The sequence below is a fragment of the Rhipicephalus sanguineus genome, chromosome 8, assembly GCF_013339695.2.
Source record: "Rhipicephalus sanguineus isolate Rsan-2018 chromosome 8, BIME_Rsan_1.4, whole genome shotgun sequence".
Classification (NCBI taxonomy): domain Eukaryota; kingdom Metazoa; phylum Arthropoda; class Arachnida; order Ixodida; family Ixodidae; genus Rhipicephalus; species Rhipicephalus sanguineus.
This window is the reverse complement of record NC_051183.1, coordinates 55,027,781-55,048,768: the sequence shown is the minus strand read 5'-3', so window position 1 is coordinate 55,048,768 and position 20,988 is coordinate 55,027,781. Positions and strand designations below refer to the sequence as shown.

Here is a 20,988-nt window from a genome sequence, read left to right as displayed (position 1 = left end):
GAGATTTTAGCTTCTTCAGCTTGCCTTCTCGTCTTCTGTGTGAAGGTCGATTGAGAATTGAGTTGCGTTGGCTGTTCTTTTTCCTGGCAAACGCTACCGCATACGTCATCTGCTTCGGCGTCGGTATATAGCAGCTGGCGCAGTGTGCAGTTCTCGCGATCGTCTGCTTTCTTACTTGGCACCTTCTGCAAGGAAAGCGAGGACAACGTCTGCTTCAACACCGTTCGCGCAGCCGTTTCGTTGTCGTCTGCTCTGCCCGTAGTAGCCTTTCCGGGCTATCTTGTGAGCTTGGCTACTCCGTGTGTCGCTGTCGTCTGGTAGCCGTTTGCAAAATTAACGCCTAAACTGGTCCCAACGTTGTCTGCTTTGTTGTCGTCTGCTTCTGTCCACTGTCTTAGCAGAAGTACGCGTGCGTTCGCGCTCCTGTAACGCCATTGTCGGGTGAAGACACAGGCGGGAGTGGGGGGTTCAAGAGAGGGGGGGGGGGGCACGCGACACGATCGAGTTCTTTCACCCCTACCGTCACGAGGAAAGGGGGAGCTCCGCAGAAGACCAACAGCCCCCTGCTACTGTTGCGCCGAGAAGACAAAAGAACTGACCCCTAGTTCTTGTCTCCCTGCCGCCTCCCCCTTTCATCTTGCTGCTTGGCGTCCCCATTCAGAAGGCCGTACTGCACGGCGTGTGCCCCGTAAAGGAGGAACGCGGTTAATTGGAAGGAAACAACTGCCGGTCCTTTGGAGGTGCCCCCATTCCTTCTCTGTTGCCTCCTCAACGGCCCCTTTGATACCGGCGGACTCGCGCTGCGGATTGTCTCGTAGCGGCTCGCGTCGCGGCTTGCCTCTGTAGCGCGCGCTTTCGAGGCAACCGGAGCCGGCGTGTGTAGGGAGGCAGCTTTGTCATCTATCCGGCTCTGTTTTCGTTTGTGTGTGTTTGTTTACGCGTCTGTCGGTCGGTACACGCTGTTGCCGGCTGTCGGGGCGCTCTTTTAATTGGCTGTGACACCCGCTGAATGAGTGTCGGACGGCTTGTGAGTTCGTGTTGTGCCTATATCGCGCCGGCCGCCGTGGCTTTTCCCAGAAGGCAGCTTTTCTTTAATCTATGCCTTGCGTTTGTTTAGTTCCTCACTTATTGAGGCCTCCACTACGAATGTCGCTTACTCAAGTTTCTAAACAGATAAGACACAAAATGTTAGGAGTTAGAAAGGGGGTTAGAAGTGCCACGGTCCGCTGGCAACGAGGACATCCTGTGTGATCTTCGGTTCATTGGCATTCCGGGGACCTGTTGCACGCGCGAGTGAAACACCCAACGCAAGATGGATTTCCGTCGGAGAGACGACTCCGACCGTGTACCGTACGCCATGACTATCTAGCCTTGCGGGTAATGTCCCTGAGTGCGCGTTGTGCAATCGCTGCGATGCCAGACATGCCGTTAACCTCTGGCGCAGACGACGCGATCGCCATCTTCACCTGGTGAAAGGTTTCGTCGTCTGTAACGAACTAAGACGTGCACGAAAGTTAAAAGTCTGCTGTGCGGTATACCTTGTATATGGGTGATTTTGTGTCGTCTGCGATTCGTCGTCTGCCTTGTGTGCGCGACGAATAGCAGACGAACTCCAGACGACACAATCGCCACGCATCACCCGTGGAAACGAGGTATATACGGCACAGCCGATGTCGACTGCTAAGTCCAAAACCAACAGCAGACGACACCGATTCTGCCACCTTATAGGTGATGATTTTTTGTGGTTGTGCCGTCTGCGATTCGTCTGCGATGGGTGAAACGAATAGCAGACGTACTCCAGACGATCACTTATGTAAACAAGGTGTACGGTAAAGCCGGTCTCCACTGCTAGGTCCAAGACCAGTAGCAGACGACACTGACTGTACCACCTTTTGGGTGATGTCTGGCGGTAGTTGTGCCGTCAGCGATGTATGGGACTTCTAGCAGGCGGCACAGACTTGTAGGTTGTGTCTCTGATCCCGTGTGCCTTTTGCAGTCGGGTTCTGAAACCTGACCGTTCCTTTGGTTGTGTTCCGCAGGCGGTTCGACGTCGTCTTCCGGCGTTCACCGGACCCTGGTGGCGCAGATGTCGACGCAGAAGTGGCTCGACGTGGGCGACTCCTGGACGCCCGGTACGCTACAGAAGGAGCGCGCCGCCCTGTCTTACTCGTACCGCGTCCGCTGCCAGGAGTTCTACTACGGCTCCGAGTGCGCCAAACTGTGTAGGCCCCGAGACGACAAGTTCGGCCATTTCACGTGCAGTGCGTCCGGCGACGTCGTCTGCCTGCCAGGCTGGAAAGGGGACTACTGCACCAAAGGTCAGTTGGTCATCATTTATGTACACCACATTTAGTGTCACACCTCTCGGTACAGCATTGTAATCACTTACACCGGTGCTGCACCATACAGCTAACGCTGCATGTAAGCAGTAACTGTCTGCTAGTACAGCGTGCTGTTCCGACGGTGCTACTAACTTATCGATGTTCGCCATTTTGTTTTCTTTGTTGTATGAATTGGAGCGGTCTCTTCACACACACACGTGTCACTATGCGTTGCATGTTTACGTAGTGCCGACAATGATAAACTCCTTTTCAACGTTTTACGTCTGCTTCAAATCTTGCTTGCCGTCTGTCAACAACATGTTAGGCTTGCGCTGGCACGTGTAAAGGACGTTTTGCTTTATTCTATCCGTACGTCTGTTCGTTTGCTTGCGGACAGACGACGTGACTAGGTCGTGTTGGCCGTCTGTTACCCACTTTTGCCGTCTGCTATTCCGGCCGAGGAAAAAAAAAGACAGTCGAAGCAGACGACTTTTTTCCGGCTAACCATAATAACCTCGGCGTTCTCGCGTCCTTGGTCTTCGCGGGCGCGGCCAGTTTTAGAACAGTTATACTCCACCAGTCAGTCGTTGGCGCTGGCGACGCCAGAGAGACAGTAGAGAGCGCGTGGATTGTGGCTTGGACGTTGTGGAAGCTCGCCTGAAGCGTGGAAGCCTCAATGAACGAATGAATGAACGAACGAACGAAAGAAACGGGGTGTGTGTATGGTGAGTGAGGGTCCAATTCGGTCGCGGCGCCGGATTTCCTCGGAACGCAGAACTACACGGTGGGCCACCGGCGGCGTAGAGGCTGACAAGGGGGGGGGGGGGGGGTGACGTCACGTCCGCTATTTCGTAACCCCTTTCCTCCGCGGCCACCCTCCCGTCTCCGGAGTCATCCATCCAGCCGTCCGTGACAGACATCCACCTCCCGCTTCAACCTTACGTCTTCTGCTTCTTCGTCGTCCTAAGGCTCCGCGAGGGGGCGGTAGGAGTTTTGACACGCCTGGGGACGCCATTCGCTTTCTGTTTTCTCATTCCACCATCCTCCTCTTCTTTATACGCTTGCGAGTATAAATATCTAACTCCGAGCCGCTCGAATGCCTAGCAGGCGCTGTGGCATCCATTCTAGAACCTGCTGCTTTTAGTAACTCCTATAGTTGTGCGTTTGTTTTTGCGGGGTTAGTTAACCCAGGAAGTCGCGCTCTGGAAGCTCGCCCCTCTTCATTTGCATTCCTTTGTACCGAAAGTTCGCAAAGATGGCTGAACACTATCGTCGTTAACGGTTATAGCTCGCGTAGTGGACGTGACTTTAGTTCTTCTATACCGGCTACACTTTGACCCATACAGCGTAATTCGCGAAGTCAATCATTCGCTTATTGTATAGTACTCGGCTTGATAGTGTAAACTTTTCTTTTCGAGTGGAGCGGGGGGAGGGGGTTTGAATTTCCCCACTCCCTCGCCTGCACCAATGTTCCCCTTATCAATGTCGTGGGCTGTACCACAGTTTCGGATTACACAGTGCCGTCAGCCGTCGATTAGCCAGCATTGCTTGAACGTGCTCGCTCGGCGTTGGGGTTCTAAGTGGCTGGCTTGGTATGTGTGTTTCGGCACAAACGCAGCGAGTAAACAAAAACTCACGTCTCTGTTCACCTGGATTATAATACTAGGATGTAGTTTAGTGTATGAACGCTGTTTCTTTTCGTTTGTTTTCGTTAACGGCCGTCACGCGCGCTATTCGGCCTCTTACGGACGCAGTCGTGTTTATTTTTAATCTTACTTCGCGAGGGAGCCATCGACCGCAGTAATGTTGTAAATGTTCTCCCGTTCGTCGCTTTCTCGCTGCGTACTCGCGACCCTTCGAAACGACTGGGGAAAAAAAAACAAACAGAAAAGCTGAGTCGCGCTCCGCGCCGTCGTCCTCTCGTATAAGAGCAGTAGAGCTAGCTGGGGAGGCCGTGGGAATCGAAGGCGTCGGGCTTCTTTCTCGGTTGCTTCGCGTCGTCGTAGTCGTCGTCGTCTCGTTTTTCTCGACGCTCCGAAGCCGACGAACCGGCGGCGTTCGGCATAGTCGACGTTCTCTCTCGCTACGGCGTTTACGGAGGCGACGTCGAAGCGAGAGGTCGCCCCGGAAAACCTTGACTTTCTTCTGACGAGACCGGCTCGTCGCCCACGTGTTATTTTTTTTATATATATATATTCAGTGCCGCTGGATTATAAAAGACGCCCTCTAGCGCGCGCCCTCCCATATTCCTTTCATGGTTGGAGTGCACGCACGCAAAACCCGCGCCTTCCATTTCATACCGCGGAGCGGCTCGCTTGAATAGGCGTGGCATCACGGCGTCGCAACCACGGCCTCCGTGATTCCCGGCTCATCCTTGCCGTGGAAAGGTGCGTGCGCGATCGCGGAGGCCACGTATAATTCCTTTGGTCCTTCGAGTAGGGCACGCAAATGGCTCATGCATTCCTCGCTGCGCGGAGTAGGTCGCATGCGCCCGCCCTTCCCCCAAAAAAGGCACGGCCTCCGTGATCCCTGCCGAGGAGGGGTGCGCGCGCGCAGTCACGGAGGCCACTCACCAAACCACCACTTTTATAATGTCTTGTCTCGCAGGAACGTGAGATTAGTCACGTTTCGCGGCATATTGAAGTATCTATATGTTCGTATACGCGTGTTCCGTACTTGTGTTCGCAAGATATATGCCACTTATATCCGGGACGTCGTGTCACCTTAATCAAGTTCCGGGCATGGATAAAGTGTTGATAAAGTGTTGCTGAGTGCGCGAAGGGGTGAATGATCTTTGTTCACTTCTCAACTTAATTATACAGTTAGGGATACTCACTGTAGTGATCAGGTCTTTCTGTATCACTTACGCAATGATTCGTGTAGGGGCAGCTTAACCAAGTGAAGGCGCTCAAGTAACCCGTGTACCTTATCGTGCAGCAAAAACACACACGCGCACACACACACACACACACACACACACACACACACACACACACACACACACACACACACACACACACACACACACACACACACACACACACACAGTTCCGAGACCACTTCGCTTTCATTGATCACCGAGTTAGACTGTAAATATAGGAGTCACGGGGAAGTGAGTCAGACTTTTGTTTGTGTGTTCGTTTGTTGCAATTTATTTATTCCTGCTACACGGGCCCGTCTTGCGTGATATACGACGCGAGACGATAATTTATTCGCGCCGCGTGTGGCGACGTGACGGCGCCCGTCAGCCGAGCGCGATCTCCAACACAGTAAACAAAAACAGCAGCAACAACAACAACAAGAAAGCTCGCTGGAGTTCTCGTAAAAATGGAAGGGGCGAAGGATATGTCTCCAAACTCGTACGAAGAAGGGGCGTAGTGTGTGACAGCCGCGTTGCGGAGAAAACGAAAGGCTTAAAACCCGCCTCTTCCTTTCTATACTATCTCTGTCTCTCTCTCTCTCTCTCGACTTTTATTTTTGTTTGTATTTTTATTTGCTTCTTGGGCGGCACCACGTTACAGCTTCCAGGTTGTTTACCGTTCTGCTTGTTTGTTTCTGTCTTCCTCGGCTGGCGACCGTCGTATGTACGTGGTGTGAGAGACTGTCTTCCCAGCAACTCCTTGCACGTATAACCACGTGATCCGGTGTCTCGGGGGGGGGGGGGGGGGCAACTGTCGCCCCTGCTCCCCCCGCCACCCACTCTTTCCTATATGTGTCTTCGAAAAGACGAAGTGTGGACGACACGTCGCCGCGATCCAATCCGTCACCGCGTGTGTCCGCTGGTGCCGCTCGAATGACGTTTTTTTCGCGAGTATACGCGACGCTTTGTTTTTGTTTTTTGCCGAAGAGGATGCGTGTATTTACCTTCACCTTCCTTTCGGATGAAACCTTGTAGCCGCTCTGTATATTTTCTTTTCCTCTGGTCTTCCTGCGCGCTTGCGTAATGTCACGCTTTAGGCATCAGCAGGGTAGGCTCACGTATATCAAAAGACCGCCCGCGTGAACAGAACGCAACACGCCCCCCCCCCCCCCCCATTCCACACCTTCCTGCTCCTTCAGCGAACTATACCACGGAACGCTTGCTTTTATTTATTGTGTTTTAGATAGAAACTGAAACCATGCTGCGCCTGTCTTCAACATCCAGCTGTTTTGTTGGCTTTTAAGAAAAGTGGGCGCGCGAGAATACTTGGACGTGCTCGTCAGCGGTGACTTAAATTAAGCTAATAAAACTCCCTTCAAGGCTGTCGTTTGAACCGCAGTACTATCAGCGAAAAAGAAACAAGGAAATAGACGAAAAATGTTCAACTGCAGCTGTTTCTGATATCCTCCCTCGATTGTACGTAGGTTCATTCGTAGTAGTGCGTTAACAGTATATAAAATCTCTATACGAAACTATCACGACGCGTGTGTGGTCGTCATGTTTATCGCTGACGTATTTAAAAAGAAGTCTACTACTATTACAAAGCCGTGATGATCTACAAGAAGTGAAAAATAAATCGAACAAGAACCAAAATCCAATGAAGTATATCTCCGAATTCTTGCCCCACTCCTAGCGCAGTTAAATGACCGCGCTGTTCCTTGATGCATTTTTGTTTTGACCACTATCCTCGGAGCTAGCTCTTCTTCCTCCATTGATGAAGGGTGTTCTTACATCTCCGAGCGTAAGAGACGCGTACTAGTGCCTCCTTTGGCGCTCGTATCATTCAAACCGCCGATCGTCACGAAACAATGGGAAATCACCGTCCATTGAGGTGTACTGCTACTCTGCCGAAGCGGGTGCCCGTTTCTTCGCGCTCAGAACACGCCTGTTATCGCCTTCTTTTTCGTCTTCAGGAGTTATTCGCCGTCGGCCGACGTTAACGTCCATTCACATGCACCCCCCCCCCCCCCGCTCACTCCCCCTTGCTTCTTTCCCCCCATCTTTTCGCTCTGTTCTTACATCTCTCTAGTAGGTTACACCTATTCCCATTGTTTCAGCGCCTTGCATTCACACCGACTGTAGCTTGCGAGATTCTCGACTTCTACGCCGTCCTAATCTTTGCCGTTCATTCTTTGGTTTTGTTTATTTATTTATTTTATTTTTTTTACTCCAGTTTACGTAGATAGGGGGTGTGGCCTCTTGTCTTTTCGGCTAGTAGTCGTGCAATTGAAGCTGCATTTCTTTCGTGCTTTTTTTTTTTCGCCTCGCGGTCTTAACGACATAGCGAATGGACGGGCGAGGCGCGAAAAAAAAAAAAAATGTGTAGTGGACGATTTCTAAGGACCAAGAAAACGAACAAAACGAAATCATAAGCGTGGCATGAGCGCGTTGTCGGAGGGAGGAATGTATACAAAGAAATAAATAAAAAAAAAAGGGAAAGAATGCCAGGTAAGAACTGAAAAAAGTAGAAGGCTGGTTCTCTTATATATTATTCGAGCTGGCGTTGCCCGCATTTTTTCGATATGCGCGCGATAACTCGGTCGGACGGGAAACGAACGAAAAAAAAAAATTAAAATCATAAACCCCCATAAAGGCGAGAAACGAGGGAAAAAGGACCGAAGAAGGCGAGAAAAAAAAAGTTGGCGATACGTTTCCATTGTTCGCGCTTGCTCGCAGCACCTTCGGACACGCGTTGTAGTGATGTGGAGAGCGCTAGTAGGTGGCGAAAAAGAAGGCGTTAACGTCCGCACCTTTCTTTCTTTCTTTCTTTCTTTCTTTCTTTCTTTCTTTCTTTCTTTCTTTCTTTCTTTCTTTCTTTCTTTCTTTCTTTCTTTTCTCTTCTGATGTGTCGACTTGTACTGTAAGAATGCCATGCCTCTGTGATTCTGTTATGTCTTTTATATTTTCGTTTTTCCATATTACAAACTTGTCTCGGCGCGTTGTGTTGTACTAGCAGTGGCGTCGTGTCTTGTCTTATTCCGTTGTACTTTTCTTTCTTTTTCTTTCGTTCTCGCGTTTTTTTTTTTTATCGTACTCCTTTCTTTTTCGTAATGTACTCGGAGCTACCGTATGTTTATCCCTCTATACGCCGCAAGCCAGAGCCGTGGCGTCCGTTTTGCTTTGTTACCCCCCCCCCTACCCCCCCCTTCTTTTTCTTTCCTTCTTTCACAACATCTCGCCTTTTTTTCGAGAAAAAGAAAGCGTGCATCAGGGTGGTTTTGTCTTTTGTTTAGCCTCTGTACCTCTTTTACTGACCTTTTTACTTCTTTGTTCTTTTTACTGGCCACTGAAAAGGGGGGGGGGAGAGATCGCAGCGCGTAACTGCGCCGTGAGTAGGCGCGTTCCCATGCCTGCCTCCAGTGGCGGCCGGCGGTGTTGTTATTATTGCTTGGCTGCGTTATACGACCACGCCGTGATGATGGCCGTAGAGTTTCTTTCTCGCTGGTCCAGCCAGCGGGCGGTCCCTTACACTGACCGGCCGGCGAAGCCGGTATATGTATACTTATGCCTGTTCTTCTTGCTCATTTTTTTTTTTACGGCTTCGTAACATTTCTTGTTGATTTTTTCGTAACTTCTTCTTCGTGCCTTCATACTCGGTAGTGTGTTGTAGTCGAGAAAGGTGTGACCGGACAGGTAGCCAGCGAGCAGTTTTTTTTTTTTCTTTTCTTTTTTTCGTCAGTCTAAGGTGGGAGGGGAAATTCCCGTGCGAACATTTTTCGCAGCGTACCGGTTATTTCTCCTCATTTTTTCCGAAGGCCGAATCGTTGTCGTGTTCGGCCGGTGTCTCTACCTCTTTTTTGTATATCGTGGTGTTTTCTTTGTTTCGGCGTTAATTTCGGCAGATGCATGTCTTCGGTTTAGCTTAGGTCTTTCGTTTTCACCAACGGAAGCTGCGTTCTCAGAAATAATCACCATGAGGCATCTTCCGAGGTGTCTTTTGATCTATATACAGTCGATCACGTGACGTTTTGTTGCTGAAGCTAATGTCAGGGACGGCGTTAAGGAGGGGGGAGGTTGAAATGTCCATTTGAAAGCGTTCACGGCGCATGCGCAAGAGTACTGTCGGCGCCGCGATTCACGGCACAGTTTTGTCCGCTTTTCGCGCCATGTTGTGGTTCAAAAATTTAAGTGTGTCCTGCGAACATCGGTGGCTAGTAACATGGCTCCTACCTATCATGTTCTCTAACATCAAGTTTATTCTAATCTCTGTTGTCTTGTGATCGCTGCTCTGTGATGAAATACGCATAACTCTTAAGGACTACTACTACTACTACTACCACCACTACTACGAGCTAGCCAGCTCACTAACTGGCATTCTGTGCCTCAGGCAGCCGGGTTGAGGCAGGAAAGGACTACGTATAAAAAATTAAAAAAAAAAGCGTGGAAAAGGCACGCGTCTCTTTCTAGCGTTTCTCAAGCACGTATGTAGTTTTGACTCCTTCCCACCCATTTCGTCATCTTCCTCTCGTGGAGGAGTCGTGCCGCGCTGGCTCTCTCGAGGTATTTAAGCCGTTTCCGTTCACACGGTCCTTACTCTCTCAAAAGCTCTGCGACGAAGCGCGCAACTGGGGAATCGCACGCTCGACCTTCTTCCATTGTGTTACTCATCCCGCGTGTCTGCCGCTGCTGCTTCATCGTTTGCTCGAGATTATACGCTCTAGCGTCCTGTACTACAGCGTCCTACGAGATCACGGAAAGAAGCTACGTACGACGCGCGCTTCTTCACTGCATTCGCAAGAGAAGCCACGCATAGAAGGAAGGAGCGTTAACACGCCGGTCAATAAGGCTGCGTTCGGCACCGCTTTTCTGTTTCTTTTCTCAGCAAGCTTTACGGAATCAGAGTGACATAGTGTTTGTGACTGTCCCGTGTATCGTATTTTGTTAAGCATTAGCGCGGGTCACTTGTGGACGGACACTCATAGAATGAAGTACACGGTACGAAAGACGGGCGCGCGATCCTTATCTATGCGTGCATCCGTTGCAAATGTTTTTTTAGCACTGATGGCTTACCGAAAGGAAGCTTGAACAGTACGTTATTACCGGCACTGCTAAACGGCCCCTTAATGTCACAGTCTTGAAATGCGCAGCTCTAACCATTCAGTTCCGGCTCGCCCAACAAAACACCGCTAAGTCTTTGAAGTGTCGCCTATTTACGCGGTTACAAAGGCGTTGGCTTCGCTTTCTTTTTGTTGGGAAACAATGCCCGAAACGAACCTAACTCGGCCATTTTAGTAACTGCGGTCTCGATTCACTGGCCTCCATGGCTGCATGTGCCAACGTATTCCTTGCCCCGAGCGCGGCAACCTCGTCAAACTCGTATAGCGGTCTTGTATAGGCTGGAAACGCTGTTGTTTGCGGGCGGTTCAGTAGCTCACCAGGTAGCTGCAGCGGCCCCTGAGGGAGGTGTGCTTACACGGGCCGAGAAGGGGGCGGGGGGAGGGGGGGCGAGCCTGAGGGGTAGGGGGTGGTGTCCCTCGCAGCGCGGTATAATCACCCTTGGACGTAGGGGGCTCACGGGATCGTCCTTTTAGCTTCCTAAGTGCCGCCCGCGCACACTACCGGGGAAAAAAAAAAAAAAAAAAAGATTCCTCTTTCGTTTGCTCTCACCTTCGTCTACAACCACGTTGTGTGCGCCGCCGCAGCGTGTTGTGCCCACTTGGCTTCTTGCGCGTTGCTTTTGCGTTTTTTTTTTTAATGTCTTACATCTTAGTGCGTTGTAGGTTTGCGTATGCGTTTTTTGCTCAGTTGCGCGCTTTACCGGTGGAAGACCGTGCCCAGGCTTGCTCGCTTGCTGGCTTGCCTTGGCTCGTCTTTCGGAAGAAAAGCGCCGCTTGCTCATTTCGCTTAACCTTTCGGCCTGTACATATGCCCCCGCTCACAGGGCACACATCTTGCTTCGTTGTATATATTTATATATACAGGTACATATTTGTAGTCGGTGCTGACGATCCTCCTTTTTGCTGTTGTTCGGTGCACTTAAGCTCTTTTCCCGGCGTGCCGTCGCACTTTTGGAGTGAAAAGTGAAAGAGGAATTCAGGAGCAGCGGTTATTTTTCATTCTTTTGCCGTCGCGAGCACTCAGGTCACTAGGTGAAACCGTAGGTAGCGGGGTGCCGGACGAAATTACACCTTCCGAACTTCTAAGGCGAACCCCGTACCGCGCGGCAAACGACACCAGTCGTTGTCGTCCGGTGGTGCCGCGTTTTCGCGCTCTTAAGTGAGCGCCGCTGTTTTCGCAGTTGTGACCGATGGATGGCCGTTTCGTATCTCCCAACTACACATAAGCCGGGATCCGCGACAGATCCTACGCATATTCGTTCGTAACGCTCGCGAACGCGCATTCACACCGAGCGCTACGCCGTGAAAGGCAACGTATTCGTCATGGTAAGAACAACAGTAATAATATAAAGACGCGGGAGTCAGTTGCCATTTCGCGATCATTCGTCCGGTCGTATAGCATGGGTTGGTAGTCGCAGATCACGTGATCACGACTGTGCGCGTGCGCGCAACGCAGTTCCTGCCGCGCATCTCCCGCCCCAGAACGCTTTGCGCGCGCACGATTACGTGGTTGCGGAGAAGGCATGGCCAGGGAAGCAGGGGGTCGAACCCTGCTACATGAAGCGGTAGGATGTATCGAAAAAGAAAGAAGGAACGCAGAAGGAAATTACGGTATCTCTCGGTCTCCTCCTCCTCCTCTTTCTTCTCGTCGTCTTTTGTTGGCGCGCATCATTAGGCTGCTCGGTCGTTTGCTGCTGCAGCAGCTCAGGTGTATATAGTAGCTCTCTTGTCCTATAGGTTTGGTTGGGAGGTGTTGGGTGCCTTACATGCTTATTCCCTTCTCATTTTTTTTTCTTTCCGCGAACTGCTACACTGCTACTGCCGTTCACCTTTAAGTTTCGCTTCCCCGTTTCCGCCGTGTTGCGGAGGTTGACCACCTTCTTTCCACCGGCGCGCCTATCATTTTTGTCCGCTAATGCGTCAACGAGCGTGGGGCCCCGCGCGTGGGGCCCCGCGCGTGAGCTTCGGGAAAAATCGCGTTGGCGCGGCTTTTTACCGTGCTCAGGTAGCGAGCTGCGCGTGTTTGTGTGCCGCTGCAGTTGTTTCCTTCCTTCCTCGTGTATAGTTGGGAGGCGAGCCGTGCGAAAGTCTTCGGCATTTCGTTTTTTTTCTCGCGTGACTCTTTTTGAGCTTTCGTTATCTCGGGCGCGAAGGAACGCTTGGCTGTTGTTGACTTGTGTAGCTTCGGGAGACAGGCTTTCCACCCCGCGCACCCGGTGTCTTCTCCATTACAAGTCAAACTTCGAGGGCTGTGTTACTCGCAGGCCCGTCACGACGAAATGGAGTGTGCTCCTTCCTGAGCCACCATAGGCTTATCTTACTTGGGTGTGTGCGTTTTCAGTTCGTCTCGTGTGAGTGACGGGCTTGTCTACGTGTTACGCTGGTGTTGGCAAAAACAAAACGTGCGAACTGCACGTAACTCTCTCGAATCTTGTCTTGTCTCGTTGCGCGCAGTTAACATTCTGAACGAGCAACGTTGTATTTCGGGGCCGTTGTCTGCTTTGGTCGTGTGGTCGTCCGTCACCTCCGTGTTGATTGGGCGTCGGTGTGTCTCAGTTTCATACCTGCTTCGCCTTTTTGCAGCTGTTTGAGCATAGTGGTAAATGAATGTCTAAAAAAGAACACAGTTGGGCAAGCGATTAAACCGCATAAGGCGTGCTAAAAGCCTTCAGTACCTTATGTACTGGGTAGCGCGGATTTGACTCTGGACACTGGTGCACAGGACAAGAGCTGAAACAGTAGCGCTTGTCCTGTGTTCTTTCCCTGTCCTTTGTCAAATCCTCGCTAACCTGCATTTAAGGTTACGAACCAACTAACCCAGCAACGAATTTTGTTAAGCCTTCAGTACCTCATACGAAATCTCGTTTTCCGCAGCGATCTGCCTGAAGGGCTGCAAGGAGCCCCAGGGCGACTGCGACCGTCCCAACGAGTGCAAATGCCGCATCGGCTGGGAGGGCCCGCTGTGCGACCGCTGCGTCCGCTATCCGGGCTGCCTGCACGGCACCTGCTCGCAGCCCTGGCAGTGCAACTGCGACGAAGGCTGGGGCGGCCTGTTCTGCAACCAGGACCTCAACTACTGCACCAACAACCGGCCCTGCCGACACGGCGGCACGTGCACCAACACGGGACAGGGCTCGTACACCTGCTCCTGCCTGCCCGGCTACGCCGGCACCGATTGCGAGATCGTCGAGGACCCCTGCCTGGCGTCGCCCTGCCAGAACGGGGGCATCTGCCGCGCCACGGACTCCGCGACGTCTTCTTCCTCGACCCACGGCTACACGTGCAGCTGCCCTCCGGGACTCGGGGGCCGACACTGCGAGGTCCCGCACAGCGCGTGCGACTCCAACCGGTGCCTCAACGGGGGAAGCTGCCACGAGGCTCCGGACACGCCGGAAGGTTACCGGTGCCTGTGCCCTGACGCCTTCGCGGGAGACCGGTGTGAAGTGCAGAGGGACCCGTGCGAGCCGTCGCCCTGCGCTAACGGTGAGTTTACTTCGACACTATACCGTTAGCAGCCAGACATGCGCACTTTGTGTGTAGCTAGAAAGCTCAGTATAGGTAGATTAAGGTCTCTTAACTACTTTTTTGAAATTTGTGGTACTGCACAGAATTTGGTTTCAATAATGTTCGAAGTACTTCCTGTTAGTGGGCTTCGTAGAATTGCCAGATCATTACGCACTGCTGTTGTTGGTGTTTTCTTGATTGCTCTCAGCGCCGAAGGCTTAACGTTTACGGATATGTTCATTGTTTCCGTCAACCAGGTGGTACGTGCGTCACTCTCTCGGACGGCAACTCCCGCGGCGGCGAGCAGCGGTACCGCTGCGAGTGCCGGCCGGGCTTCGAGGGACCCCAGTGCCGGACCAACATCGACGACTGCGCCTCCGACCCGTGCCTGAACGGCGCCACGTGCCTGGACGGCGCGGACAGCTTCCGCTGCCTCTGCCGGCCGGGATTCGTGGGTCGGCTGTGCGATCACGACGTCGACGACTGCCTCACGTACCCGTGCGCCAACGGGGGCCGCTGCGTGGACCTGGTGAACGACTTCGCCTGCAACTGCCCCGCGGGCTTCTCTGGCAAGGACTGCTCGGTGAACCTGGACGAGTGCGCTTCGTCGCCGTGCCTCAACGGCGGCGTGTGCGTCGACCTGGCCGGCCGGTACGAGTGCCGATGCCCGGGCGACTTCAGCGGCGACCGCTGCGAGCACCGGCCGCCCGCGCTCGCGCCTCGGGTCGCCGTGGTGCCGCCGTCGCTGGGCAGGTCGTCGGCGAGGCGCGGCGGCGAGGATATGGGCCGCCACGACCTGCTCACGAGGGCGGAAGACAACAGACGGGGCCGGAGTGACGAGGACGCGCTCTCGGGCGTCCAGCTGGCCCTCATCGTGACGGCGTCGGTGGCCGTCCCGCTGATCGCCCTCGCCGCGGCGCTCGTTATCGTGTGCCAGCGGCGGCGGTGGAAGGAGCGACGCGACGCCGAGGCCGCTAAGCGCCAGAACGAACGCAACGCGGTCCAGCACCACGGCATGAACAACAAAGGTGCCGGCGGCAAGGCCCCGCCGCACACGGTGGTCGTCAACACGCTGGTCGAGAAACCGCTCCAGAAGAAGGCTAACGGGGACAACAACGCGGCGTCTTCGTCGTCGTCGTCGACCTCCGCGGCAGCCACGACTGGTACGGCCAAAGTGCTGAACGTGGACGCGAGAGCACAGAGCAAGCTCTCGCTCGACGTGGACACTACCCCAGAAGGGGTGCACGCGAGTACGAGGACTCTAAACAGGCTCTACCAGGAGCCGGGTGGTGGTGGCATTGAGGGTGGTGTGACAGTGGCAACGCAGCATGGCCTGGACCGTGCTTCGTTGCGTGGATCCTCACCCAAAAGGTGTGCATTCACTCTTATTCTGAATTACTCTCGGGTTATTGAATATTAAGGTGCAACTTAGCCATAGACCGCAGCTGTAATGGGAAGAGTGATGCGTATTGGGGTAATTTGTACCTTCTAAAACTTGTATGTCAAGCTGCACAATCATCCTGCACTGCCTATCCTATCCTGCTTACATTCCCACTAGATCTGATGTGAAGCATCACAGAGCATTACCATGTTTCTTACGGCTGCATCTTCTCTCTCTCCCGCAGCTGTGATTCAAGAGTGGCGGATAGCACCGTAGTCGAAGAGGACGACATCGTGTCAATCAAACAGCAGCTGCAGCAACAGCCCCAACCAGTCACGGGAGGCAATAGCGCGGTGTACGTGATAGAGGACCACTATCGGGACGAAAACCTGCTCGCAACAGAAGTGTGAGACGGTCTCCAGATGCCAACGTGGGTGGTACCCCCCTACTGCCATCGTGCGTTGTGATTCGCTGCCCTCTGACCTCGATGAAGCCCTGGCCGGGCACGGGGACGTGACGTTGCCGTGCCCGCAGTCGCCACGTGACCATGACGTCACGAGCCGTCGTCCCCACGTGACTGACGCCACGCGCCGTCATCGTCACGTGCTGTCGTCGAAGTGCAGCTGCGTCTGTTCGAAAGTGCCCCCCATGTGCCATCGTCAACACTGCCTGTGACGTTTCGTGACATCAGTGTGTGTGCACATCCCCCTTCCCGGGCAGCTATAAATGAAGGGCAGCGCCGGAAGAAGAGGTCGTCACGTGTGGGACTTTTAAAGACAGATGCGTGACGGTCTGGGCCACCACCACGACCTCACAACCAAAATAGTCATCCAGAGAGTCTTTTTTTTTTCTTTTATCATTAATATAAATGCTTCCCTAGTGTGGAGAGGTGCTGTCTGTGGACTGAATGCGTGAGGACCTCATGGACGTGTGTACGGAACACTTATTGCGATCACGTGCCTAACCACATGTGACTGTTGCGGCTCGCCAGAGCCCACCACCTCATCGTCAGTTGCAGAAAGAGCCTTCCCAGCATCGTCACCACTCATGGATCCAAAGAGCTTGTTCTATCTATATTCCCTTTCGCTTGTGTGCACGTGACATGCATACGTTGCAAAGCCAGAGACTTATTTCGAAAAATGTCTGTCGGGACACGTGAGCAGCGGGCAGGCGTGTGCGTGTGTCTGCTGTCTGTGTCGCGTGTTCCCCGGGAGAGTCCTAAGAAACCGTCTGGGTATTTTCACCATTTTTCTTGTTTCATGCATTTTTCTTTTTTTTTGTCATGTTTACGCCTTGTTGATTAATTTTATTATTTGTTCTTCCTTTTCATACCTCTATGACTCAGCCAAGTCCTTAGAGCCTTTTAAGCACCTACCAGGAGAAGGAGTGTTTCTTTTGTTTTTAATTTCTCGCAATGTTATATGCGCAACTTGTCCCTGCAGTGAGATAAAAAAAGAACACACATCTCATCCTCATCTACGTCCTGGCTTTTCAGTGGCCATTGTCTCCTTGTGAGAGGGCACGAAATTTCCTGCTGGAAACATTTGCATGTGTGGCCGGTATTAGATTATGTATTTATTCGAAATGCTGTTTATTCAAATACCCTCGAGTGCATTCTCTTCAGTCGTTCCATTTAGCCCGTCCTGAGCCTATGCCTGTTGTCCGTGCCTGTGGTCTCAATTGTCTGGTCATTTTTCGCCTGCCCACATCTTTCATATTTTATATTTCTCGCTGCTCTTGCCTGTTCGATGTGCTCATCATGTTCTGGCAGGCCACGCTTCAATCCCCCGCAAGATAATTGTTTTTTCTAATTTATTATTACCCGTTAGAGCAGTGGCTCTCAGTGGTGTCGAAGGCGCAGCGTCTACAGCCAACTCTCGTTGCCCACAAACAACTCCGTCGGATCTGACATCACTAAACGTGTTGCTGCAGTCTTTTGCGGCAGTTGCAAAAGTCTTACCAGCTCTTATCAAATTTAGCACACCGCCTTGACAGAACCACCCGAGTTGGCGTAGTCTCTGTACATGTTCGACACCACGACTTGTAAGTTAAGGACCTCGGTATTAGTATCGCAGTTTGTACGTCATGCACAGTTGCAGCAGTTCCGTGTTTTTCGTTCTCTGTGTTCCAAGCTCAGTCTGTCCGTGCCTCACCGCTGCTTGTCTCGGGCTGTTCTTCATGTTGTTCCTCTTGTACTGTTTACGTGTTCCTGCAGTTTGTGCCGTGCAAGCTCAGTGACAGTGCCACTGCTCGAAACCGTCATTCTGTCCCGAGACTCCTGCTTTTTTCATCTCCTAGCGTCTCCATCCCATGTCGTTCTTTTGGGGTTATTCGTTGTCGCTCCCTTGATTGCAAATTGGTGTTAACCAGGGCGTCAAATGGAAGCGACAGAAATTGTGCATGGACATTAGTGCGAACGTTATCATGCTCCCTCTAGATTTATCTGTCGTTGCCTTCGTGTGACATCAGGTATTTTAAATCGCATCGCTCCTCGGGACACCTTGTGGAGTAGAAGCCCACAGACGCATGTATTCAGTCATGTATGTAAGCTTAAGTTAGGATCGTTTCACCGCTATCGAGGGGTGTACTGTAGTGGCGTAATCATGTTAATGTGAAGCATTGAGGCATTTAACATGCTGTGCAGGCAGCTCTGCAACCCACAAACTTGTTGCCTTCTCCTTGCAAAGTGAGTTCAGGCCGTGGCTTGGGTCTAGATGTTGTTCTATTTCCTTTCTACTTCGTGTCTTCCCTTTTTTTATTTATTTTAAGATGAGACATTGTTTAAGTGCCGCTCGCAAAACCTCACAAGTGATGGGGGCTTTGCATAGCCGTTAAAGGCGGCCGACCTGTACCGCAGATAGTATTAATAATTATTACGGTTTAGTTATTCGCATGCGCACCGTTTCGCCGCGCAAGGTTTACTCACCGTCGCGTGCCGCGAGCGATGTATTGCCCCAGTTTGAGCCGGTGTCCTTAGTTGGCCCAGATACTTCTTGCGCCGACTGTCGCGTGTGTTGATTTAACTCCGAGTAGCCACGATAGCTTGGATGGATTAGGGTATCGTATAACGCTTGACCGGAGAATGGTGTTATCTCCGCGCTTACTCCATTCTCGGTGCATTAGATCCCTTTTCTTGACTGGTGTAATGGTGTAAACTGTGCGGTTATTCCTCCATTGTCGGTGTACATTTTACGCCCTTCTGCCTTGCTGCTATTCCAGCGCCAACTGCATGCTGACGGTTCGCTTTCACCAGTACGCTTGATCAGCATGAAAAAATCGTTGCGTCGAAATTGCGAGTATTGATTGATTGAGCGATTTAGCGGTACACTGGGTGTAAAAGATAACTCCCCAGTCTCACACACTTTCAATTGACTCTCTCGAGGCGCCGCACGAGAGTACTTCTTGCGCGGACGAAACGGAACGTGGTGCACGATGAGTCAAGTCTTAACGGTTTTCTTTTTTTTTTTTAAGAGAGAGAAAAAAAAACGAAATGATCGTTACGTCATTAGCGGGGAGCCGTTATTCTACCGTGTTATCTGTATGTACGTCTGTTCATCACAAGCGATCGTCTCTCGCACAGGTGTGAGAGTACTCGTTTTCGAGATATGCATGTGGCTGTGAAATCGCATTCACGTCTGTTATTCTTGTGTTCTCGTTCGTGCGTTCCACACGACGTGACGTCATTTCCCGCGTAAGCTCTTTGTTTATTGCCACCCCTTCCTTTCTTGCCTCATGCTCTTTCAAAACACGATTGTCTCTGTACAGCGTGCCCAACAACATAATTTATGATGAATATCTGTAATATTTCATTTTTTTTTTTTAAGAATATGCGAAGAGTCCTGTACATATGTATATTTATGAAGTACCTTAGGAGTTATAAGATGCAAATGGAAGTACCCAGTCTCCCCCCATCCCTTGAAACGCCTGCCGTTCATCTGGCTGTACATAAGTGTTCGGCAAAGAACGAAGCGCCGAAAGAGAAAGCGTGAAAAGAAAAAAAAACGCATTCAATAAATGCAGAGTCGTTATTTTTGCACTGGAAACCTTGTCTCTGTGTGTTTTATCATGTTGGGTCAGCGTGCTTGGCCTTCAAGTGGACTGCACGTTGATAACAAGACTCGCTATAAAGCCCTAATTGCAAGCCTTCAATGCATAAAGAATGACACGAAGGCATGGGTTGTTACTGGCATACAGTCTGCCACAAACTAATACGGACCACGCGAGCGCGTGGCGAAATTGCGCCAGCGCCGTCTAGTGGCGAGCCGTCCGCTGTCGAGAGCATAGTTCTGGCGATCGCTCAGCCAGAGTTATGCTCTAGACAGCAGACGCCTTACCAAGACGGCAATTTCAGCATGCACTCGCGCGGTCCGTATTATTTTGTGGCCGACTGCACGTACACCAATCAATGGAGTTCTGCGTCCCACAAATGGATCATACAATCATGGCTAGGTTGTGTTGACTTGCACTAAGTACTCATTCTAAAAAGACAACTAGCTCAGCTCTCTGTTATTCTTACCTAAGTACTCGTACATCGAATGCACCGGAAGAAATTGTAATCGAAATCCCGAACGCCCCTCCGGGGCTTCCAAGCAGCAGGCGCGATGCAAACTAAGAGAAGCACTGCTGGAGCTGCTTCGCCGCGCGGCTTGAAACTCCGCACCTGGTTGCCACGGTAACAACACATGCGCAGTGACACGTCGTAGCAGCCGGTAATGAAACATGGTTGCATGCGGTACATGGCTTCAATGTATGGATGTAGCCATCACGGCAAGAGTGATGACCTATGGGAACAAGTCGCAGTCAGTCACAAAACATTGATAAGGCAACCTGGCTACTAACGCACGTGATTACCATGGTAACAAGCCATAATGTCTAGTGGTATAGCTAGCCGTAAAACTGAGTTGCTATGGTAAATCTGCTTTGAACTGCGCTTACTGTTGCCCTGTCGGCAAGGCATCCCAACTACTGGGCAGTCGCGAAACGCTGTGGCAAAGTCCACCTGGCTTCCAAGTATGCAAATGGTTGCCATAGCGACGAGTATCTGTGGAGACGAGGGAAGATGAATACAGTTCGGTATAAATTAAAGCAGCAGAATGATTGCGCTGTAATTTTCTGGGAGCTACACAGCGTCTTGCTATTCTTGACGTAAGTACACAAAAGCATATTTCTTGCCTCTGCCAAGTCCTGCTGGGATTGGGTCGAAGTTGTGTGTTCTGTGGTCTAGCTTACATTACGTTTAAAAAAGAACTGCACACCATGCTTGAGCAAGCAAAGATTCAAAGTACTTTGCTGACTATAAAAGCAAGTTGGTTTGACACAATGAACATTCCGACCCTAATAAGACGCAGATGGCAATAGCTTATGGCAAGGAAAAGTTGTAGGTAAGATATCTACCAAGAACTCGGAATGGAAAATCAATTTATGCGAACACCACATCGAATTTGATAAAGTTCGTTACATAGCACAGAGTATTCATGTAGTCTTAAAAAGCCATCAATTTTATTTAAGAAGCTGTAGGAAATAGCAAAATTTTAAGCTCGGAATTGACAACCATGACTCATAAATAACAACATAAAGGATATCACAGTTCCGTGAAGTGCACTGCGGAGACATCTGAAGCTTCCTCATCTAACGCTTGATGGTTTTTAATGCTCGGCTCATTAACTTTTGACTTAACGGTACGGCGGCCGGCCACGCTGTATTCACTCACGTTTCTGCAAGACAAAAATGCCACTCAAAAATGCAAAAAGCATTCCCGCGCATGGGCAGCGCAGCCTCGCTTCAATTTCCTCGCAGCGTACTGTC

At 51.3% G+C, this 20,988-nt stretch overlaps 1 protein-coding gene across 1 annotated transcript in view; it reads left to right on the top strand.

Annotated features, from left to right (window-relative positions):
* The window catches only part of LOC119401931 (delta-like protein 1), a 38,037-nt gene extending 18,817 nt beyond the window's left edge, over nt 1-19,220 (top strand). The window contains exons 4-7 of the mRNA XM_037668955.2: nt 2,040-2,318; nt 13,173-13,781; nt 14,060-15,173; nt 15,428-19,220. Coding sequence (XP_037524883.1) covers nt 2,040-2,318; nt 13,173-13,781; nt 14,060-15,173; nt 15,428-15,593 — 2,168 coding nt within the window. The 3' untranslated portion in view covers nt 15,594-19,220. The remainder of the gene's footprint in view (nt 1-2,039; nt 2,319-13,172; nt 13,782-14,059; nt 15,174-15,427) is intronic.
* Nucleotides 19,221-20,988: the final 1,768 nt, after the last annotated feature.